The 24595-nt window shown below is 42.2% G+C and overlaps 1 protein-coding gene and 1 long non-coding RNA gene across 7 annotated transcripts in view; one reads left to right on the plus strand and one right to left on the minus strand.

The window, feature by feature from the left end:
* Nucleotides 1–30: 30 nt before the first annotated feature.
* SETDB1 (SET domain bifurcated histone lysine methyltransferase 1) overlaps nt 31–24595 on the minus strand; it is a 30698-nt gene continuing 6133 nt past the window's right edge. For 3 of the 6 annotated variants that reach the window (XM_082361411.1, XM_082361409.1, XM_082361410.1), the window contains exons 4-22: nt 16868–16902; nt 15825–15924; nt 14939–15064; nt 14570–14771; nt 13815–13888; nt 12685–12875; nt 11767–11896; nt 10920–11085; nt 10678–10836; nt 9423–10046; nt 8850–8966; nt 4351–4520; nt 3159–3787; nt 2321–2349; nt 2075–2207; nt 1635–1800; nt 1077–1288; nt 741–829; nt 31–551 (exon numbers count right to left, since the gene is read on the minus strand). In XM_082361411.1, coding sequence (XP_082217537.1) covers nt 434–551; nt 741–829; nt 1077–1288; nt 1635–1800; nt 2075–2207; nt 2321–2349; nt 3159–3787; nt 4351–4520; nt 8850–8966; nt 9423–10046; nt 10678–10836; nt 10920–11085; nt 11767–11896; nt 12685–12875; nt 13815–13888; nt 14570–14771; nt 14939–15064; nt 15825–15924; nt 16868–16902 — 3470 coding nt within the window. In that variant the 3' untranslated portion in view covers nt 31–433. The remainder of the gene's footprint in view (nt 552–740; nt 830–1076; nt 1289–1634; nt 1801–2074; nt 2208–2320; nt 2350–3158; nt 3788–4350; nt 4521–8849; nt 8967–9422; nt 10047–10677; nt 10837–10919; nt 11086–11766; nt 11897–12684; nt 12876–13814; nt 13889–14569; nt 14772–14938; nt 15065–15824; nt 15925–16867; nt 16903–24595) is intronic. The other 3 variants (XM_082361412.1, XM_082361413.1, XM_082361414.1) reach the window with 3 other exon arrangements.
* LOC309614297 lies at nt 1699–3058 on the plus strand. The gene is made up of 2 exons (XR_014236096.1): nt 1699–1835; nt 2346–3058. It is a non-coding gene; the product is annotated as an uncharacterized lncRNA (long non-coding RNA).

Genomic DNA, 24595 nt, shown 5'->3' on the forward strand with positions numbered 1-24595 from the left:
GAGCTGAGGGAGAGAAATCAAATCACAATCTTAGTTTTAACATCTTGTTAAAAGACTTTCAAGAAACAATACAAACCAGGGATAATAAAATACACAGCCCTCATTCTAGGAATAAAGTCTGTTAGAAGCATGAACACGTGAACAAACGTAGGATGGGAGGGGTGAGCAACAGGAGGACTGAAGGGATGTCAGGCCCAGCTTAGAGTGGTGACGTCTCCCACCTCTACGCCTCAGGAGGTGGGGAGGGGCCCTGCCTGCTAGCACCACAGTGGAAGGGGTCTCCTGATCCAGAACCCCCATTTCTATCTACTAGGAGCTGGGGGAGTAGCCAGACTAGAGACTTGGGGGTCAGAATTCATCAGTCAGGAAGACCCAGTTCCTGAGGAAAGGGCAGTTCAGGAAGGGTTGGGAAGGTTAGGAAGAAGGCTGTCCTCTAAAGAAGACGCCCTCTGCATTCGATGGCCCCACAGCAGCAAAGCAGCTCCTTGCCCTCCACGCTGCCCACCTCGTAGTTGTAGTCCCAGGTGAGTTCTGTCCCAGCCCGGATTCTCCTGAAGAGGAAGAAAAGGAAGGAGTGTGGTGAAACAGCAGATAACCCAGGCACCTGGGGTGACTGAGCATGCAGGTGGCGCTGGATCACAGATGGAGGAGCGGCCCTTCAAATTTCTGTAGTCCTTGCCCCTCCCCAACCTTGGGCTTCTTTTCCTACCCAACCATCCCCTTCCCTGACTCCCTCTTACTTGCTGGCAAAGAAGGCCACCCATGGGAAGCGAAGATCATGAGTATCCACGAAGACATTCTGGACAAACAGGTTGGGGCTGCAGCTGTGCTATAGGGTTAAGGACAGATTCAAATAAGAACTAAGGAAACAGAATCTGGCTTTGTGGGGTGAGTGAGAGTTGGATGAAAACAATGCCATTTGATCCTCCCCATCACAACAGAGAAGTTTTGAAAGATCCTTTGAGATCAAGAATTTATAACAAGAAAAGGTGGGTTTATATAGTTGTGTTAGAAGAACTAGAAATGTGAGGACCATGGGATTATCAGCACATACAGGTAAGGGAAAGGGGTCTCACGTTGAGGTAGCGGCCCAGGTTGCCTTCAAGCTTGGCATCGATGATGTAGCAAGACTCCTCCCCATCGTAGAACTGGCGTGTGTTCTTACGAACAGGTGCACTCTCCCCCTTTTCCACGGATGCCATGTTGGTTGATTTAATGGCAATCCCATGGGTTGATTTAAGAGCAAAACCCCGGGTTGATTTTACTGCCACTTGGCGCTTCATTGGACCTGGACAGGAAGGAGAATGGGGTTAGGCCTGTCCTGCCTCATGACTGGACATTCTACTTCCATTTTTATCCCACCCAGGGCAGCTCAGGAATACCAATAAGCTGGGACTCTGAGGCAAAGAGCCTAGGTGGCATTTTTTTCAAGCAGGATTAGATCTGCTGGATAAAGGAGCTGAGGGAAAAGACTAGGGAACTGGGAAGAAGAGAGGGAAGGGATGTGTCAAACATTGATATTAACAGTTTAGGTGGGAGTCAGGGAGTCCTCCCAGAGATGCTTCAACTCTCAGGATCTGAATTTTCCCTCGAACTGGTTCTTTCCTACTACCCCCCAAATTCTTCCAGACTACCAGACATGTTCTTCTTGTCCTCAAAGTCATCGCCTTCAGAGCCAGAGGAGATAGTCTGGATATCATCACTGTCAACGGCTGTGGCTGAAGTCTGACCAGCAGTGGGCTTTCGGCTGGTCCCACTTTCCCCCTCACTTTCTGTGCTGCTGGACAGTGTCAGGATGTCCTGGGGAAGCGGAAGGGTGAAAAGAAGGAATAAGGGTAAATGGAGAGGGCCCTTTTGAATCCCTGCTTTTACCTATGGTTACGCAGAAAGGGGCTCAGACTACAGCAAGATTAGATGCTGGGTGAAGGAAAATGAGGCAGGAAGTCAAGGCAGAGAAATAAGATATGTAACAGTAATTATGGTGACAGACTTGATGAGGTGAGAATGTTCCTTTACTCAGACTCTGAATAAAACAGAAGGCTGGGTAAGGTACAGCTTGAGAAAGGTCACTTACGTCAGGGTTTGACTGAGCAGAGGCCATGAGTCGTCGGCTCTGATGCATGCTAGTCTTACTTGGTGGGCGGCGAAGTCCTTCAGCCTTCACGGGACAAGGATTGTAACCATAATTTCGAGAGCTTTCAGTAACTCTGATGGGAGAGGAAGACATGAGAGGGGTCAGGTTACTGGCAGTTTCTTAGGCTACTTCTGTAGGCTTTAGAGAAGGTAGACTTGGAAAAAGGTCAAAGAGAGAGGCACTTACATTGACATCTTGTTTCGGTCATCAGGGTCCTGGAAAAGAGAGCAAGTGAAGGGTTAAATGTTTTCATGGTCCTGGATAACAAACCCAACGATGACAGACTTCACCTCAAATGACCTCCAAAGACATTAGCCAGTAAGAGGTACACTATCTAAAGTGGGGTGTGTGTGAAGAAATTACTCTGCAAGTTAAGAGTAACAATCATTCTCATCAGAAAGCCCCCCTGGGAGGGGTCTTTAACCCTTCCCAACAATAGGGCATTAATGTACACGGAAAACACCATGGGCAGAATCTTACGAGGACAAGGGACAGTTCACCACCTGTAATGTGCTAAATTTCAACATCATTAAAAATACACGTACGATCAATTCTTGTAAGATCATTCTACTATACAATTCACGTAAGATCATTCTACTGTAATAAAAGAAAGCAATGATGTAGATAACTTGAAATAGCAATTAAAAAAATTACTTATAAACCCTTCACTTTGGAATAAATCAGATACTTTCCCCCCAGCAGGCTGATTTTAAAATAATTTGGTTCTTTAAACCAACACTAGGAATGTATTAGGGGTAGGTTAATCAGATTTGCCACAGAAATATCCATCAAGTAAATAATCTGCATGTGAAGACTCATGAGGGAATTCCCTGGCGGTCCAGTGGTTAGAACTCCACGCTTCCACTGCAGGGGGCACAGGTTTGATATCTGGTCAGGGAACTAAGATCCCGCAAGCCGCGTGGCACGGCCAAAAAAAAAAAAAGACCCATGGTGAGACTACATTGTAACCACAAAAAAGTTATACAAAAGCCACAATTCTCAAGAGTTTCCTGCCACTGCTTACCTCTTTCTTGGGCTGCTTGATGTCTCCCTCATCCTTGAAGCCCAGCCCTGAGGTGGAAGCCTTCTCAGCCTCCCCTCTGCCTCCCCCAGCGTGACCTTCCCCACCTTCACTAGTTTTGAAGGATGAACGGCTATCAGAGTCAGCAAAGCCACCTTCACTGACACTATTGCAGCTCAACCACGAGGCCACTTTGTTCTTGGGTGTCTCTTCAGAGGAAGGTGGATTGCAGCCACCTACAGGTATCGATGGAGGGACAGGAACACGTGGGGGCCCAAGGTCTGGGGGGCGAGAGTCCTTGGAAGGCATCTCAGACAATCCATTCTCCTTCTGGCCCCGGGTCTGCCGCCGGGTAGCATAGCTGCGCCACACCGAGCTGGTGCTGAAGTCCTCATCCTTACAGAAGTTATCATCTGAGCTATCGTCATTGGACTCTTCGGGGTCCTCTGTACCGCTGTTGCCGTCTTCCTGGTCCTTCAAGTCTACACCACTGCTGTCAGAGGAACAGGGGGCATCACTCTCATATCCTTCCTTGAAGTTCTCCACGCTCTCGATATGGTCCAGATTGGCAAAATACTCATCACCCATTTCCAGGCCCTCCTTGTCGGCAAAGTCATCTGTCAGGATTTTGCCTGGGAATGAAGAGAAAGACCTTCTAGGGTTATGAGGTGCTTTTAGAAAGAATAAAGTTCATTCCATCAATATCCAGCCCACCAGCAAAGAGAGTCAAATCGCCTCCATTATGGTGTCTCATTTCTCTTTGATGATACCTCCTTCTTAGTGTCTTAACTATGAGAGTAAAGGGAACTTACTATAGTTTTAAATCTTGCCCTTTCTGCCATCCCATTCTTCCTCTTTACTTTGTTTACCAAAAGAGAGTTCTTCAGTTATGCTAAATCTCTGGGTGGAGTGGAGTGATGTGGGAAAAAATGACACACTGGACTCTACTATCATGTCTCTCTGCTGAAACATCATGTCCACAATTTCATCCCTTTTTGTTCTCATCCTCCTGAAGCACTTTTGTCCCTTCTTGATCCACCCAGACAGGCACATCGCTCATGTTCTTTATAGAAGAAAATCCTGGCTTCCCCTCCCCCAGTTCACATGTTAAGCATTCTTAAGTTCAACTTGTCTATGATTCAATGTCCCACCATGTCCTAACCCCAGAAAGCAACCCTTTCATTTCATCACCAACCTGCATAAATACAGACAAAGGAGCCTTTGGCAATGTCATCCAAGCAGCGGATACCCCAGCCCTTGTTCTGGGTCTTGAAGAGCTGCAGTCGAACCTGCAGTCCATGCTGAACCAACCGGTTTGTGCACATGTTTGGGTCACATTTGCAGCGTTTGTTACACTCATAAACTCTGGGAGGAGGTCACAATAAAATCAATCATAACACGATCACTAGAGCATCCATTACATCCACAGAACTTTTATAATTTTTAAGGTGTCATCATTTATCAGGTAATGATCTAAATGAGCAGACTTACTGAACTGTCTATGCTCTTTGATTCATTTGGGAATATAGCCCAAAGAAATAACTCAGAAGGGGGAAAAGTGACTGATACAGATATTTATAGCACTACAGATAGTAACAGTGAATGACAGAATGCCTAACAACTGGAGAAAAGCTAAGCAAACTATGAGGTGAATATGGATTCAGAGCCATTAACATAAGTCAATTTGTAGAAATAGATACATAAAATAAACACATTTAAGGGACTTCCCTGGTGGTCCAGTGGTTAAGAATCCACCTTACAAGGCAGGGAACGCAGGTTCAATCCCTGGTTAGGGAACTAAGATCCCACGTGCTGCGGGGCAACTAAGCCTGCGCACCACAACTACTGAGCTCGCGCACCTCAACTAGAGCTCATGTGCCACCAACTACAGAGCCCACGCGCCCTGGAGCCTGTGTGCCACAACTAGAGAAAGAAAAAAACCCTGCACGCCACAACTAGAGAGAAGTCTATGTGCTGCTACAAAGAGCCCATGCGCTGCAACTAAGACCCGATGCAGCCAAAAATAAATGAAAATAAATAAATCTTAAAAAAAAAAAGAAACAAAACATCTTTGTTAGGTCCCTTAAAACCCCACCGGGGTTGGGAAGGTATTAGCGCTCATATCCTCTGTTTAGAGCTGATAAAACAGGATCAGCTTGGAAGCAACAAGGCCAGAATTTGAACTCAGGTCTAACCACCACATGAGATTTTCAGAGTAGCTATACTGAGTATCATTCATTCATTCATTCAACAAAATTTGAATGGTTACTATATGCCATACACTGGGTAAATCAGCTGCTGGTGATACAATGGTGAGCAAGAGAGACAAGGTTCCTGCCCTCATGGAGATTACCTTCTAGCAGAAAAGAGAACAAAAACAAGTCAACAAATAAAATAAAGTTGTCACAGATACTAAAGGACACACTCTCAATGAGAGAATTAAGGGAGTGAAAATGACCTAGTTTTAGAGTGACCAGGAAAGGCTTCTCTGAGGAGGTGAGATTAAAGCTGAGAACTCAAGGTTAAAGAAGATAATCATGCAAACAACGGTGGAAGGATGCCCAGAAGAGGGCACAGTACGTACAAAGCCTCTTGAGGTAGGCTGGCAAACACTGGGTGAACTGGATCCGGGCACTGAAGAATATCAGTGTGGTTGGAACAGTTTTCGAAGTAGAGAGATAGGAAGGGGCCAGATAGTACATTGTCTTGTGATCCAAGATTAAGAGTTAGAATAATATCCAAAGTGCAGTGGAAAGCTTTTAAAGAGTTTTAAGCAGGGGAGTGACATATTTGTGGTTATTTGAAAATATTCTTATGAAACATTTCAAACATGTAAAAAAGATATAATGAACAGGAACCTACTACTCAGCATTATCAAATCTAAGTGTTGTTAAAAGATTCAATTTTCTTTGTTTATAATTAAAACATAAATGATACAATGCAGCTAAAGCTAACAGGTGTCTTTTCCTTTGTTTAGTTTTCAATATGCACTCAGCTCAAATTTATGTCCTGATTTTCCCAGTAGTCTCAATCTCCTCTGAAGATACTCAAACCCATCAGGTTTTCTATCAAACCCCCTTTCCCAGAAGTCTCTCCTGCAGCCAAATCTGACCTGCTCTGACACTGGCTGTTCTCTACATCTGGTGCACAGCTGTCAGCCTGGAAGCCCCCCTGACTTCCCTATCATGTGGGATTCCCCTCACTCCTCTTTTGAGCTGGAGCCTCTGTTTCCTGGATCAGTATATGCCTTCTTCTCTCTTGTCTTTTTCCCCCATTTTAGTAAACATTTCCAGTAATTTTCTGAGAGGGAAAATAATGGAAAATTTTGAGGTATTTCATGTCTAAAAAATGTCTTTAGGGACTCCCCTGGTGGCGCAGTGGTTAACAATCTGCCTGCCAATGCAGGAGACAAAGGTTTGATCCCTGGTCCGGGAAGATCCCACATGCCACGGAGCAACTAAGCCCATGTGCCACAACTACTGAGCCTGTGCTCTAGAGCCCACAAGCCACAACTATTGAGCCCACGAGCCCTAGAGCCCGCACACCTCAACTACCGAAGCCTACGCACTCTAAGGCCCACGTGCCACAACTACTGAGCCTGCGTGCTGCAACAATTGAAGCCCGCGTGTGTAGAGTCTGCGCTCCGCAACAAAAGAAGCCTGCGCAACACAATGAAGAGTAGCCCCCGCTCGCCACAACTAGAGAAAGCCTGTGTGCAGCAACGAAGACCCAACGCAGCCAAAACCAAATAAATTAAAAAAAAAAAAAAAAAAAAGGCTTTAGCCTACTTTAACCAACAACTGATAGCTTTCCTGGGTTTAGAACTCTAGGTTAGAAATAATTTTCCTTAGAATTCTGAACAGATTCCTAATTGCCATCTAGCTTCCAATGTTATTTTGAGAAGGCCGAAGTCACTTTGAATTCTTTTCTTTTTTTTTTTGAATTCTTGTTTCTTTTGTGGTCTCTTTCTCTTCTCTAGAAGGTTTTAGTATTTTCTTTTTGTCCTCAGTGTTCTGCGGACACAACGATCACATTTTATCATCATGTGTTTTAGTGGGGATCTATTTTCATCCGTTATGCTAGGACCTGATTGGCCTTTTCACTTTGGAAACACAGTCCCTTCCATTATGGGAAAACATCTGAATTATTTCACTGATGATTCTTTCCTTTTCTGTCCTCTCTGTTAATTATGTATCTTGAGCACTAGGCTAATTAGTTCACATATTCATATAGACTCAGCTTACCACATTATATCCCACTTTTTTCACTGTCCTCCTCTTTCCCTGATCTGTCCTTCTCAATCTCACATGCTGGCTCCACCTCCTCTGCTCAATTTCTAGTTGGAGAGCCCAGGGCTTACTCTGTGCCCCTTCTCTTTTCTATTATCAATATTCTCTCTAGATGAACTCGTCCAGGCTTTAACTACCACTCCTGAGCTGATGACTCCTAATTCTTTATGCCCAATCCTTACACTTCTCTTCAGAAGTCTCAATGCCTTTTTTTCTTAAAAAAAAAAAAAATTAAATAAATAAATTTATTTGGCTGCGTTGGGTCTTTGTTGCTGCGCGCAGGCTTTCTCTAGTTGCAGCGAGTGGGGGCTACTCTTTGTTGCGGTGTGCGGGCTTCTCATTGTGGTGGCTTCTCTTGTTGCTGAGCACGGGCTCTAGGCTCACGGGTTTCAGTAGTTGTGGCACATGGTCTCAGTAGTTGTGGCTCACAGGCTCTAGAGTGCCAGCTCAGTAGTTGTGGCACATGGGCTTAGTTGCTCTGCGGCATGTGGGATCTTCCTGGGGCAGGGCTCGAACCTGTGTCCCCTGCACTGGCAGCCGGATTCTTAACCACTGCTCCACCAGGGAAGTCCTCAATGCCTTCTTGACATTTCCACTTGGGTTGCCTGACGGGCATCTCAGACTTAACATGGCCAGAACAGAAGCTGAATTTTACTCAGACCTGACACTCTAGCTCTAGTCTTCCATCTCGGTAAAAAGCACCAGCATCCACTTAGTTGCTCAAGTATAAAATTTAGGACTTGTCCTTGATTCTGTTCTTTCCCTCCCATTCCGCAATCTATGAAGTTCTGCAGCTCTGCCTCCAAGTGCATCCCCAAGTGTATCCGCTTTCATCTCTACTGCCACCTTCATTCTAGTACAAGCCCCAGCAACCACCACTTCTTACCTATGGTTCCTGAAAGTATCTAATTGGTCTACCAAATTCTACTTTTGCTGCCCTAAAGACTTATTTTTCATAGAGAAGTCAGAGTAATCTTTGAAAGGCAGATCACATCATTTGCCTGCTTAAAATTCTCTAACAGCTTCCCATCACATCATGAATTTGACTCTAATTTTTATTCTGATTTACAAAGTCCTATATAATCAGGTCTCCTCTCTGAACACATCTTGCTTGCCAGAGTAAACCACAATCTGTTAGAATAATCGTACAGCTCTGAAATCAAGGTGATCTTTTACTGCAACAAAAAATTGCTAGATACTATTCAATCATTATATGTATTCATTTCGAGGAAAGCTCAAGGAAGAAACATGTGCTGGGAATTCAGTAACTAAGGCTTAATTGATAAAATGTCTGTATCAGTTATCCTATTTTTGGCTCCAATTTTTAGAATTCTGATGGTTGTTACAAGCACAGAAAAACAAGAATTCAGTCTCTGAGGTGCTTCACTTTCCCCTGACTACTTACCCTGTGGGCAGACACTCTTCTAGTCTCTTGTACTGGTAGCCAGAGTTAGGGTTGATTTGGCCGCCTGGGGTGCAGGCTGTAGCCTGGATAGTTAGCTGATGGCAGGCACACTTAGACCTGTATAAAATAGAAGGGTACAACAGCTACAGCTGTGAGACTTTCTTTAGAGGCAGGAAGTTACTACTGATAAAAGGATGGTGATAAAGTAGTGAAATTTCTTTTTCTTTTTGCATACATGTAAATGAGAAAGGAAAAGACAGTAAGAATATGACAGAGTGAGAATAAGATAAAGAGACAGAGAACAAAACAAGTGGCAACCAAAAGCATAATGGAGGGAAGCAAAAGAAAAGGAGAATCAGAGAAACGAACATAAGACACATGCACCCAAGGTTAAGCTGTGGGGCCCCAGCCTCTCAGTCTCATAGTTTTCATGGAGGCCTTATGGCAGGAGCTCCAGCTAAGGAGGTAAAGGGAGGTAAGGAAAGGAGGAGTGCAGTATAAGGCACAGAAGTGGAAAGAAAGACAATCACAACAAAGTTGGAGGCATGGCCAGCAATTCCTTAACCAACTCACTTGTCCCGGCACCCATCTTTGCAGTCACAGCCAACCAGAAATTCAGGGCCTGTGTTAATGAAAACACCCTTGCCCGGGATTCGTTCCTTGCTGTAGGCCACCTGAGGTGGGGGAGTTGTGTCAATCTCATTGACACAGGACAGAGGAACATCTTCCTTCCCATAGGTGATGTCCAAAATATAGTAAAAAGGCTTATAGGGCTGAAACTTTCGGTCCACAAGAACATATGGATCCAAACAGAACATCTCCAGGAAGAGGAAGTCACAGCCAGTCTCAAAAAGGTAGCGCTCAATCTCTTGCATTGTCCGAAGGCAGAGGCCACAGGGTGTCTTATAGATAACATGAAAGCCCATCTTGCGGTTAACTCGGCGCCGGGCTGTCATCCGCCGGAAGTCATATAGTAGTGGGACTAGGAGAGGGTTCTTGCCCCGATACTGCTCATTTCTCATAGGTCTGACTCGAGACAGACAAGTATAGCTGCAGACATGAGGTAAGTAGAAAAGCTTCTCCATGGGGGCGCGGTAGGAGGGCTCTGCCGGGGCCCGCTCCAGCATGCCATGGAAGGCTGGGGGTGCTGGGGGAGCTGGTGGTGCTGGGGCAGAGGTTGTGGATCCTAAAGGTGATCTGCAAATGAGATGCAAGAATTCAGATAAGAAAGCAATAGCACCTCTCTGGTGTACACTTAGCCCATCAGCTGGCTCAACCACTTCTCTAACCTTTCAAATAGCTGTCCTCTTAAAGCTAAAGATGATACAAGAAAGTCAAATTTCCCCTTGCCTTACTAAACCTGGACAATGACACGCTCTGGTTACTCTTCAGTGACTGATAATATCTCTATTTCAACAGCATACATTTTCCTAAAATTTTTTTGCCTGTGACTTATGGAAGTAGAGTCCAGTCTTCTACTAATGCTAGTTTTTCCTGCTATGTGTCCTATAAATGCCCTGACTCCCATGATTCAAGGAAAGAGGCTACAGAGTTCCCTTTCTATTGTATCAATGATGACACCATATTCAATAAGCAATCTTAACAAATGACTTTCTGGTGATTGTATTTTTAGGCACCTAGTTTCTAATTCAATTATTTTTACATTCTGTTTCCTGGAAACGTCCAAGGTTAAAGCTTCCTTTTCAAGTTCAAACTTCTCACCATCATAATCTTAACTAGACCCCTTGTGGCCAAGGAACCTCCCTATACAGTGACCACTCAGTCCACACTGCCAACACCCCCAACAGAGAGCCTGAGATTTTCTCACCTATGTGTCTGACTGATCCCAGGTTTCCCACCAGGGGCATTTTCACTGAGTGCAGGGGATGTAGGGGAGGAATGACCAGAGCCCACAGATCCTGGCCGGAAGGATGTGCTTTTTTTGGCTACCTGCTTCCGAGATTGGGCAAGCTGGCTTTCCAAGCTTCTAGGAGATTAGAGATCATATAGTAAGGGATACAGAAAATACAATATGAAAGAAACCGGCGAAAAAGAAGGAATAGCACTCACTCACTGTCACCTGCCTGGGGAGACAGAGGTGGACCAGGTGGGGCAGGTGGGGCAGGTGGGGCAGGTGGAGCTGTAGGCTGAGGGGGCTCCACTGGCTTGAACTGGGTGCCAGTACTGGTCAGATCCTGAGTGTACTGGACCACGGGACCTTTGCTCCTCACAGCACCTATAGGAAAAAGGAAATTGACCATTGAGAAGATAAAAGCTGTGTCATTTATATTCATGCACACATCTAATCCTCAATTTATATAATCTAAAAAAGCAACAATGGAAACATTTTGACTAAGTGCTAAGACTGTCGGATCTCACTATTTACACCAATGAGTGGGAATATTGGCACAGGCTGACTTTTACTTAAATAACAAGATTTTATCTTCCTGCCTCAGACGATTTACATTAGTAATTATGTTATACTTTGGTAAAATTTTTCAAAAACGCATTCTTCGATCAACTAATGTTGTCAGGAAAAATTAACCAGAAAGTATGCCAGGAATATATAAAAACAAAAACAAAACCGGTTTGGGCTTTAAAAAAATTGACCACAGATAACACACAAAGCATATAATCTTCACGTGGATAACAGAGGTAATTACTACCAACAATACCCCTAACCTAAGCCAGTTGTTTCAGATTTTTATGTGTTTTTTAGAACAAATCAGAGCCATATAGCATGTGGAGGCAGCATCACAACTCCATCACCACTACTGGAAACAATTCAGGGCACATGTCCTGCTTTCAGTGAGTCAGTAGTGTCATCCTGGCAAACAAAGGATATAGCCATTGTACATACACCCCTTTGCTGGTCTGTCCATTTCTTCCTTCTCCCAGGGTATCTTTCAGGACATACCCATATTTGGACGTGTCCTGAGCTGTCCGCCTTGCTTCTTCTCTAGTGCAGAGGCTGAGGATGTCTTCATGCTGAACATGGGCTCCAGCCGTGTGGAGCCTCGATAGATCCATTCACATCTTTTGTCATCCTGGGGGATTGGGAGGAAGGAAAAGTGGCGGGGGGAGTGGGTTAAAGGCTAGAATCTACACCGCCGCTTGTGAAGAATATATACTATGTGCCTCCCTTGGGCGAAATCTCTCTGATGAGCCCTGAATTCCCTATCTATTCAATAAACTTATGTGCCAGGCTCCATGACAGGCATCAGGAATTCAACGACAACAAAAAACAAAAAAAAACCCCCAAAACAAAAACACATACATTCCTTGTGTAAAAAATTATAAGAGGGATAGATGTTTATATGAGTATAAGAAGTGTAACAAGGATCATAAGGCCTTAGGATCAAAGGGCTGAAATAGTTCAGACAAGAAATATAATTCTAAGAAAGGCATGAGACAGAAGAAAAGGATAGGTATAGAAGATCTAAGAGTTAAACTGGGCCTTGAAAGATCATTAAGATCTTGAATTCACTGATCCTTCTTTTTTGTCCCACTATGCTCTCAAAGCCCTAACCCTGGCAAACAGAACTAGCCGCCTTCTCTGTACCTACATGCATTGTGGATACTCCTGGAGAAAAACAAAAACACTGTCATGCAGATTAGTGTCATAATTAAATTCAGGGAAATTATTTTTAATAACCACTCATACAGGAACCAAAAAAGAGATAAAGTAAAATTTGACCCAAAACAGCAAGAACAGGTAAGCGGGTTAGAAAGAGGAAAACTATGGCATTTCTACAAAATCATCATCATTATTGCCTCTTATGCTCCCCCATCTCACCCATATCCCTGCCTCTAAAACTCTAGGGAAGAAGAGTACCAGGAAGAGGATCCTGACTAGGCTGCCGTCCACCTCCTCAACTCGGGACTTCCACCACGTGCCTTCCCACTCAGTCTTGATAAGCTGTCCACTCTTGAGCAAAACCATGGGGCGGTTGGGGTAAGCAGTGATATACTCCTCTATGAAGTCTCGGCAGGAGATGTCTTCTATGTCCTCCCAAGTCTTTTTCACTGTCCCAAGGAAGAAGTAGGGCTGAGAGAGGGCAGGTAGGGCATGTCTTGATAGGGGAAAATGGTTGGCAAGGAGACGTTTGGTATTTTTCAGGTTGGGAGGGAGAGAAAAAATAAACGAAGAAATCATAACCTCAAGGGAAGCAAAACCAAGATCACCTAAAAGTATTGAACCTAATGTGTAGATATACACTCAAATCAAGTAAATACTAGATAAGCAATATGAAAACATAGGTGAGGCACTAATTTCATAAAAATGGATGTTTCTTCTTAGGAAAAGTCAAGTGGAAATTCTTGCTAACTTGGTAAGTCTAAAGGTAAATCAAAAAGAATCAGGTGGCACCATGAAATTGATTTAAAAAAACCTGTCCTTCCTTCTCATGCTCTATCAGGCTTTTAAGGGACCCTGAATGTATTTACTGCCATGTTATGTGGAAACACAGCCATGTTAGTTGACTCTTCTGCAATTAAAAACAGTCGCTTCTGTTAAGAGTCTCTCCCAAGCCAGAGTCACAAGTATAGAGGACACTATGAAGCCCCCATCTAATACAGCTTCTATAGAAAGCACCATGAGAAAGTGCTATGAAAGCACTATGCAGACTACAGATTTATACAAATGTTAGATTAAGCATGAGACTAGGAAAGAAGTAATATCTTCTCAAACCTAAATCACTCAGAAATGAAATCAAAAGACATCTACAATATGAGCATCCACTCAAGGTCAGTCATGATCTTCTAGTGTCTGACTCTTTGGCTGCAAAGACCCAGCACTAGAGATGAGCAAATAAAACTGCAACTCTCAAAGGACATTAATCAAACTTATCCTCTTTGAGACTAAAGCACCAAAAACATTAGGGCCTTTTAATTGGTTGTCTTAAGAAGAAATACAAGGTAAAGGAGGAAATGGATAGAACTAAGGAAGAAAGGAGGGACACTCACGTGGCCGGCAAATGGGATACAGTTCAGACTGTGTAACATAGGAAGCGTAGCCATCATCAAAGAAAATGAGAAACCTATAAGGAAAGAGTGATGGTAGAAAGATTGGGGGTTATGATATTTAACATGACCGACAGAAATTATCTTATCATAGCTTCCACGCCTCTGGATCACAAACAGGACACACTCCAGGGAAGATGTTTGGGGCACTACTTTCTTCCTACTATTCTCTCTTCCCACCCCAAGAGTTAAGAATTCTCCCTTAGGTTAGCAGATGCAAACTATTACATATAGAATGGATAAACAATAAGGTCCTACTGTATGGCACAGGGAACTATATTTAATATCTTGTGATAAACCATAATGGAAAAGAATATTAGAATTCTCCCTTAATCTAACCAACATATCCCCACTTTCCCCAAAGTTATTTATTCTCATTACACTGTCGGATTCCTACACTGCTGAAAAACATTTAGTCTCCATTTCTTCCTTCTATATGTATTCTCTATTCCCCCTAACCATTAATCAATCTGAATTATTCTCCCCTACCTAGTTTTCTCCTTGAGAAAAGGAGAAAAAAGGGGTGGGGGGGGGGAAGCGAGAAAGAATCATCCACATGACTCCATGGCAAAGAAAGCGTTTCTGGCCACTGGGGACTAAGAACACAAAAGCTAATTGTAAGATCTGGACTGTGGCTTGAACAGGGCAGGTGCTGTGCTCCCGGCTCCCACTCTCTTTACAATCCTCTGTCCAGGTACCTGAGCTTGTTTTTGACGTTTGGTGTCTCAGCTACAATGCCAGCGTAGAGCCAGACCTGATTCCCATCTTTGTATTTGGCCACTACTCGACTGCCCACATACAGCTTGTCAGCAGGAGGGTGGTAATCATAGGCAATATGGTTCCCTGACAGAAGACTCTTTCCTTTGTTGTCAAATTTCACCTTGTACTTCTTTCCTGGCCCTGAGTAAAAGGGAAAGATAAACAAAAAATTTTAAAAACCATCAGTTTCTGTGTGAATCCTGGTTGCTACGTGAGAGACAAAAGGCAAGGCTATGGGGAAAAGAAACAATCAGCATTGGAGACCTGCAGGTTGTCTTTCATTAGTTCTTCCTCTAGCTTGAACATACCAACCGTCTGGATGGCAATAAGGGTGCCTTTGTGCCACGTCTTAGTTCTCTTCTTGCCCAGAATGCGCATGCTAACTACCAGGTCACCATCTTTACTCAATTCTCCAGACATTTGACTCAAGGTTCCTAGGAAGAAAGCATAAAGAGATATGGCATAGACTGGGGAAAGAATGGAAAAATAAAGAGAGTACTGGGTTATTGGGGCAAGTGGGGTAATCTTTTGATCCTTAGCCACTTTTACTGCTCTCTTGGCCAAGGGCAGAAATGTAAGACACAGCCGAATCAACTGTTTATGCTAACACGAAAAACTTGAATTGAAATTCACATGTAACTCAAGACCATCTCACTTTAACCAAATATTTCCAACTCCTTATTAATAACATTAATTACCACTCATTAAATGCCACATAGCATTTTATAAAACATTTTCCTGGGAGGGATCTCTTAACAGCCACACTCTACAAACAAAGCTTCCCTCAGACCTCTTTTTAAGGGTTTGAGTTACTCTCTTCTCTTTAACCTTCATCTGGAAGAAGAAATCATGAGCATGGAGCTAAAAAGGTATTTGGACAAAGCCATCACACAGTTGAAAACCAGCAGACAAAAGACTTAAGCCAAGGGACTTCCCCGGTGGTCCAGTGGTTAGGACTCCGCACTTTCACTGCCGTGGGCCTAGGTTCAATACCTGGTTGGGGAACTAAGATCCCGTAAGCTATTCAGCGGGGGGAGAAAAGACAAGCAGACAGCAAGGAAAATCTGTGGTGTTAAAAGAACCAAACAGAGGTGGAGAAGGATTCTGAAATGCTAAAACAAAGCCAGTTATCCATGAAATCTCTGTGTAGGATTTCACGCCCGCACCTATACCAAGGTGCCTCCTGACTCTAACCTTTGTGTAGATCCTGGGAACTGCTCTTCTTGTTGACAGCATCCATGAACTTCTGGACATCTTGAGCTGACTTTCTTAAGGCAGCCATAGCTTCACGGAGCTGTAAGGAAGGGGATGAGGGAAACAAGTTTTAAAATAGTAGCACCGGTTCTTTTTTAACATCTTTATTGGAATATAATTGCTTTACAATGTTGTGTTAGTTTCTGCTGTACAACAAAGTGAATCAGTTGTATGTATACATATATCGCCATATCCCCTCCCTCTTGCGTCTCCCTCCCACACTCCCTATCCCCCCCCACCAGGTGGTCACAAAGCACCAAGCTGATCTCCCTGTGCAATGCAGCTGCTTCCCACTAGCCATCTATTTTACATTTGGTAGGGTATGTATGTCAATGCCACTCTCTCACTTCATCCCAGTTTACCCTTCCCCCTCCCTGTGTCCTCACGTCCATTCTCTACGTCTGCGTCTTTACTCCTGTCCTGACCCTAGGTTCATCAGAACCATTTTTTTTTTTTTTAGATTCCATATATATGTGTTGGCATACAGTATTTGTTTTTCTCTTTCTGATTTACTTCACTCTGTATGACAGACTCTAGGTCCACCCGCCTCACTACAAATAACTCGATTTCGTTTCTTTTTATGGCTGAGTAATATTCCATTGTATATATGTAGCACCAGTTCTCGAGAATAAGAACTTGTCTTTTAAAAAGCAAAATAGAATGAGTTATGTTTAGAAGCTTATAGTTACTTTATCAGGCAAAACCTGCCCTTTCTTACAAATCTCGTTCAGAAATCAGCTTTAGGAAGCTATCCTTGATTAATTTAACTGCCAAATTCTACATTCATATAGCACTCAGTGCATGCATCTATAAGAAACTTTTGCATTCTTTTAACACCTATTAGAGAACTGCAACCCATAGGGCTGATTATGAAGGGTGAATGATAATATGCTGATGGCTGAACTGACTGAATGGTCAGGCCAGAAGTTTCTCCCATTTTCAGTGTCTTATCTCTCACCCTTCTCTTACCCATCCCAACTTACCTTCTGGTCTTTTGGAGTTCTGCTCCCAGCATCACCTACAGATGAGAAAAACTCTGAGTGTAAGGGACTTACACATAAGAATTTCCAAGAAATCAAGAACTAAGCTACTTAACAGGATTACCATGGAAACATTATTGGTAACAACTGAAAACTAGATATAGATATACATATCTATGTGAAAGTACCAAAAGCATTCAGAAAGATACACAGCAAATAGGTAACAGTGCTTACCTGGGGATAAAGTACTGGGACAGGTGATATTCTGTGGGATTTGGGGTTTTCAAATATTTGAATTCTTTTTTTAAAAATTTATTTGTTTATTTTTATTTTTTGGCTGTGTTGGGTCTTCGTTGCTATGCGCGGCCTTTCTCTAGTTGCGGCGAGCGGGGGCTACTCTTCGTTGCGGTGCATGGGCTTCTCATTGTGGTGGCTTCTCTTGTTGAGGAGTACAGGCTCTAGGCACTTGGGCTTCAGTAGTTGTGGCACACGGGCTCAGGAGTTGTGGCTCGCGGGCTCTAGAGCACAAGCTCAGCAGTTGTGGCACATGGGCTTAGTTGCTCCACGGCATGTGGGATCTTCCCAGACCAGGGCTCGAACCCGTGTCCCCTGCATTGGCAGGTGGATTCTTAACCACTGCACCACCAGGGAAGCCCAAATATTTGAATTCTTATAACAATAATTTATTTATGGGTTATTTGCATGATTTGAAAAATGAAATATAGTCAGTGAATTAAGCAAAAATGTTTCTTCTTGAGTAGTGCTGTCCAACAGAACTTCCTGCCATGATAAACATGTTCTGTATCTACACTGTCCAATATGTTAAAATTTGGCTACTAAGCACGTGAAATGAATTTTAAATTTTACTAAAAAATTTTTAAAAATCAGGTATAATTCACATACCAAGAAATTTACCCATTTAAAATGTTTAATTCAGTGGTTTTTAGTGTATTCACAAGGTTGTACAACCACCACCACTATCTAATTCTAGAACATTTTCATCACCCTGAAAAGAAACCCCACTAACGAGTATGGGGTTTCTTTTCGGAGTGATGAAAATACCCATTAGCACTCACTCCCCATTCCACCCTTCCCACAACCCCCAGCAACCATTAATCTACTTTGTGTCTCTATGGATTTGCCTATTCTGGATATTTCATATAAACGGAGTCATATTATATGTGGTGCATCATATCAGATTCATGTATGTTGCAACATTTATCAGCACTTCATTCCTTTATATGATTGAATAATATTCCATTGTATGGCTATGCCATATTTTATTTATCCATTCATCAGTTGATGGACATTTGGGTTGTTTCCGCTTTTTGGCTGTTATGAATAATGTTGATAGGCACACTTGAGTATCAGTTTTTATGTGGGCATATGTTCTCATTTCTCTTGGGTATATGGCTAGGAGTGGAATTGCTAGGCCATAAGATTTAACCTTTTGGGGAACTGAAAGATTTGTCCAAACTGGCTGTACCATTTTACATTCCCACAAGCAATTTAGAGGGTTCCAATTTCTCCACATCCTTGTCAACACTTATTACTGTCTATCTTTTTAACTACAGCTATCCTAATAAGTATAAAGTAGTTTTGACTTGCCTTTCCTTAACAACTAATGATGTTGAACATCTTTTCATATACTTATTGGTCATTTTCACATCTTCTTTGAAGAAATATCTATTCAAATCTTTTGCCCATTTTTAATTGGGTCATTTGTCGTTTTACTCTTGAGTTGTAAGAGTTCTTTATACATTCTGGAAAATACTAGGCTTCACATTTCACATAATTTATTTTTTTATTTTTGGCCACACCACGTGGCTTGCGGGATCTTAGTTCCCTGACCAGGGATTGAACCTGGGCCCTTGGCAGTGAAAGTGTGGAGTTCTAACCACTGGACTGCCAGGGAATTCCCACATTTCACATAATTTAAATAGCCATATGTGGATAGTGGCTACTGTATCGTACAGTGAAATTTTAGATATTTATAACATATATTTAAAAATGGGGGGACTTCCTTGGTGGTCCAATGGTTAAGAATCCGCCTTCCAACGCAGGGGACGCAGGTTTGATCCTGGTCGGGGAACTAAGATCCCACATGCTGTGGAGCAACTAAACCTGCACACTGCAACTACTGAGCCTGTGTGCTCTGTAGCCCACACACAACTAGAGAGAAGCCCGCACACTGTGACGAAAGATCCTGCATGCTGCAATGAAGATCCCATGAGCCACAACTAAGACCTGACGCAGCCAAATAATAAATTAAAAAAAAAAAGGAAGGCAATGGTGGTAATCATTTTGCAATAAACATACATATCAAATCATTATGTCTTATACCTTAAACTAATACTGTATTATTTGTCAATTATATCTCAATAAAACTGGGGGGGGGGAGTAGCAAAAATAAATAAATAAAAACAAAAATGGAAAGCAATGTAAATTTCTGAAAATAACAAAAATAGTTAAATAAACTACAACATATCTAAATGAGGTTCATAAAGAATCTTCAATAACGCGAGGCAATGCTAATGATATATATTAAGTTTTAAAAGTTAGGATACGAAATTATTTATTTGATATGAACTCAACCTTGGAGAGAATACACAGACACACCTGTCCATGTGCACACATTCCTCAAAGAACTGTGACTATGGCATATGATTAATACCTGTTATCTTAGAACTCCACAACTGTAAAAGGCTTCAAAACACATGTTCTATATTTGAGGACAAATTAAGGAAGAACGGTTATTAATCTTGCAGGGATTTTTACCTTTAAAATGTATTTAGATACATTCATGTGGTAAAAAATTCAAACATTATAAACGGACACACAATCAAAAATAAGTCTCCCTCCCACCCCTGCTTCTCGTTACTTGCCTCAGAAATAACCAATATTAACAGTATCTTTTGCAGCCAAAGATATTCTGCAAAGTTACATATGTATTCTAGCCTGCCTTCATCCTTTTACTCACACTCAACATGCAGTTTTTTTTAATATATTTATTTATTTATGTATGTATGTATGTATGTATGTCTGTCTGCACTGGGTCTTTGTTGCTGCGTGCAGGCTTTCTCTATTTGTGGCAAGCGGGGGTTACTCTTTGTTGCAGTGCGCGGGTTTCTCATTGCAATGACTTCTCTTGTTGTGGAGCATGGGCTCTAGGTGCGTGGGCTTCAGTAGTTGTGGCACACAGGCTCAGTAGTTGTGGCTCGCGGGCTCTAGAGCACAGGCTCAGGAGTTGTGGCGCATGGGCTTAGTTGCTCCATGGCATGTGGGATCTTCCCAGACCAGGGCTCGAACCCGTGTCCTCTGCATTGGCAGGCAGATTCTTTATTTATTTATTTATTTATGGCTGTGTTGGGTCTTCGTTTCTGTGCGAGGGTTTTCTCCAGTTGCGGCAAGCGGGGGCCACTCTTCATCGCGGTGCGCGGGCTTCTCACTATCGCGGCCTCTCTTGTTGCGGAGCACAGGCTCCAGACACGCAGGCTCAGTAATTGTGGCTCACGGGCTTAGTTGCTCCGCGGCATGTGGAATCTTCCCAGACCAGGGCTCGAACCCGTGTCCCCTGCATTGGCAGGCAGATTCTCAACCACTGCACCACCAGGGAAGCCCAACAGGCAGATTCTTAACCACTGCGCCACCAGGGAAGTCCCAACATGCAGTTTTTTTGTTTTTATTTTTGGCTGCATTGGGTCTTAGCTGCAGCATGCAGGATCTTTGTTGTGGCATGCAGGATCTTTCGTTACGGTGCGTGGGCTCTTCGTTGTGGCACACGGGATGGCACACGGGATTCTCTAGTTGTGGTGCACAGGCTCCAGAGCGTGCATGCTCTAGAGCTCGTGGGCTCTGTAGTTTGCGGCATGTGGGCTCTCTGGTTGAGGCGCACAGGCTTAGCTGCCCCACGGCATGTGGGATCTTAGTTCCCCAACCAGGGATTGAACCTGCATCCCCTGCATTGGAAGGCGTATTCTTAACCACTGGACCACCAGGGAAGTCCCCTTCATGCAGTTTTTATGTTGCTTTTTATCTCCACCCTTAAAATAACTAGGAAAGTATTCCCTATCAGGACCTACAAATCTGATTCTTTTTTCCCCCAATTTTTTTTATTGTGGCAAAATACACATAACACAGAATTTACCACCTTAACCATTTTTAAGTGCACAGTTCAGTGGTATTAAGTACATTCATGTCACTGTGCAACTATTACCATCAGTCATCTCCAGAACTCTAAGTCACCAAGTTAAGACATGAGGAACAGGACAGAGGGAGCATGAGGGAGTATAGTCATCTGCATGAAAGGTCTGACAAAATGGCCAGCTTTGCTAAATATAAGCAGAAACTTTACACCAATAAATTAAATACTTAAGAAAAAATATAAATTACTAGAAAATTACAAGTTACCAAATCTGACTCAAAGAAATAGAAAAGCTTTGCGCAAAGTAAATAGATTCCTAGATGGCTTCACAGGCAAATTCTATCAAACACTCAAGGGATACATAATTCCAATTTTGCAAACACTTCCCAAAAACTAAAAGGAGAAATACTGCCTATTCCATTCTACAAGGCCACCAAAATCTCAATATTGAAATCACAGAAGGGCAGTAGCAAAAAAAAAAAAAATTATAGGCCTATCTCTGTTATAAAAGTGAAGATGCAAAAATCCTAAATATCAGCACAACAAATCCAGAAATGTTTAAAAAAGATATATTTAGTTGGAGTCATCCAAGGACTATAAGGTTGGAAAACTTAGTGATTTAAAGAAAAATATCCACATAATAATTTTACTAGATATATAAGGTATGTTCAATAAAATCAACATCTACTCATGATAAAAACTCCCAGCAAACTAAGAATACGGGACAAGTTCTATTACCTGACAAATGACATCTTCGAAAACCTGTAACAAGCTATCAGCCTTAATAGTATAAGATGAAAACATGCCCTTTAAAACAAGCCACAAGGGCCGCTCTCGCCTTCTGAGATGGCCCACACTCTGTCTGTGGACTGTGTTTCTCTCTACATAAATCCACTTCTTACCTATCAAAAACAAAACAACCAAAAAAAACCACCAAACAAGCCACAAGACAAGGAAGTCCTTGTCATCATCATCACTCCCATTTAACATTATAATAAAGGTCTTAGCTGGTGAAATATGACAAGAAAAACAAGACTTATCTGCCATAAGTATAGGAAAGGAGGAAAAACTGCAATTATTTTCAGATGACAGTCTACATAGAAAACTTAAATGAAATCATAGAAATAAAAATTTAGTAAGATTGCCAGATACAAAAATCTATATGCAAAAGTCAACTGCATGTCTATATACCAGCAGCAACTAGTTGGAAATGTATTTTCTTAAAAAAGATATTTTTTGTGGCTACTGAAAATGGTAGTTGGGAATAAATCTGACAAAAGACGTGCAAGCTTTCCGCGGAGAAAATTAATCAACTCTCCTGAAAAATGTTAAGGACTACATAAATGATCTTTGTATAGGAGAGTCAAATACTATGAATTTATCAACTCTTCCTAAATTGATCTTGTGATAATGTCAATGGTTTGGGAGTTCTTATTGGTGGGGGGGGGGGAAATGGGGAACATGACAAGCTAACTCTCAAATATAAATATAAGCACAACAGGTGAAAAAGAACCAAGACATCTGTGAAGAAGAACAAGAAACTGAGGTTACTAGAGTTAAAAGATATTATAAAGCCACAGTGATAGGCTCTATAGAAACAGGAGGAAATGACAGACCAGTGAAACAGAACAGAAAGTCCAGAAACAAACCCACACAAATATATGGAAATAATTTATGATAGAGTAGGCAATGTAAATCAACAGGAGGGGATGCATTTCAATAATGGTGCTGGAAAACTGTTTAAGAACAACATAAAAAAAGAAAATACCTTGAATATTACACAAAAAATAAATTCCATTTGGAATTCAGACTTAAATGTGAAAGACAAAACTATGAAACTTTCAAAGGCAATGTAAGACCTTTATAGACTCAGGGCAGTAAGGATATAAAAAGCAATGACCATAAAAGAAAATGTTAATGTTAGAACTTCTGTTTATTAACAAATAACATAAAAAGTAAAGACAAAACATAAGCTTGGAGTGATATGTGCATTTTATAACTGCAAAGGATTAGTAATTATAATTATAGGAATAATAGGTAGACTTCCTATGAATTAAAAAAAAGTTGAGCAAATGAGCAAGATACATGAACAGACATAAAAAAGAAAACCTACAGATGACTCACAAACACATGAAAAGATTCCCAAGTTCATCTGTAGACAGGGAAATCAAATTTTAAAATGACAGTGCTAAGTGTTGTCAAGGATGTGGAACACAGGCCACTCTCAGCCACTGGTGGTATAAATATAAATTGGCACAACCACTTTGGAAAGCTGTTTGGTCACTAATTATCCAGTAAGGTTGAAAATTCCATATCCTATCTTACAGTACCCTAGGATATCCTAAAAAGATTCTTGCACATGTGCATCAAGAATCATTTACAAGAATATTTAGGGCATTATTTACAATTGCAAAAAAACTGAAAACAAATGAAATGTCAACTCTTCAGAGACTAGATAAACTGTGGCATATTCACATAATGGAACACCATACTGCAGTAGCAACTGAACCAAGCATCACACATCAGCATGATGTTGAAGAAGTCATTGAAGAATGCATACAGTGTCTAAGATTCCATTTATACAGTTCAAAAATAGGCAAAACTACAGCACTTCTGGTAATAGTGATGTGACAAGATTGGACAATCCCCCTATGCAGAAAACAAGTATAAAACCAGACAAAATTGTCAAAAGCAATCATTTCAGGATATCCCTGGTGGTGCAGTGGTTAAGAATCCCCTTGCCAATGCATGGGATTGATCCCTGGTCCGGGAAGATCCCACACGCCGCAGAGCAACTAAGCCCGTGCACCACAACTACTGAGCCTGAGCTCTAGAGCCCGCGAGCCACAACTACTGAGCCCACGCACCGCAACTACTGAAGCCTGTGCGCCTAGCGCCCGTGCTCTGCAACAAGAGAAGCCACCACAGTGAGAAGCCCATGCACTGCAATGAAGAGTAGCCCCTGCTCGCTGCAACTAGAGGAAGTCTGTGTGCAGCAACGAAGACCCAATGTAGCCAAAAAATTTAAAAAAAAATCATTTTAGGACACTGGAAATTTGACCAAAGGCAAACAATAGATTGATAAGTATTCCTGAAAAACTGCTAAAGCTTCTGGTAACAAAGGTGGGAGTCTATGGATCTCTTGCCTGGGGCAGCTCCCATCCCTGCTCCACCTCTAGCTTGGTGGGCAAAAACTGTAGCTTTATCACTGAGGTGCTAGCCGTAACAAGCAGCTTTGCTAATTTGAGGTTGTAGCTCTTGTTTAGGGTAAGCAGCAAACCAGTAAATTTAACGAGGAGATTCTGAAAATGAGAGAGCCACAGACAGGCTTAGATAAATTCTCTATACATTTTTGGGTAACTGCTAAAATATGCATACGCAAAGAGGACCCAAGAGTGCCTGGTTAAAAATGAAACCCAAGGTCAAAGAAAAAAATCACAAAGGAAATTAAAATTTATGAGTTACATGAAAATGAAAATTCAACATATAAAAATTTATGAGATGCAGCAAAGCAATGCTCAGAGGGAAATTTATAGCTTTAAATGTTTATATTAGAAAGGAAGAAAGGTCTAAAGTCAATAGTCTCA

This window comes from Balaenoptera borealis, assembly GCF_965194805.1.
Source record: "Balaenoptera borealis genome assembly, chromosome: 1".
Taxonomy (NCBI): domain Eukaryota; kingdom Metazoa; phylum Chordata; class Mammalia; order Artiodactyla; family Balaenopteridae; genus Balaenoptera; species Balaenoptera borealis.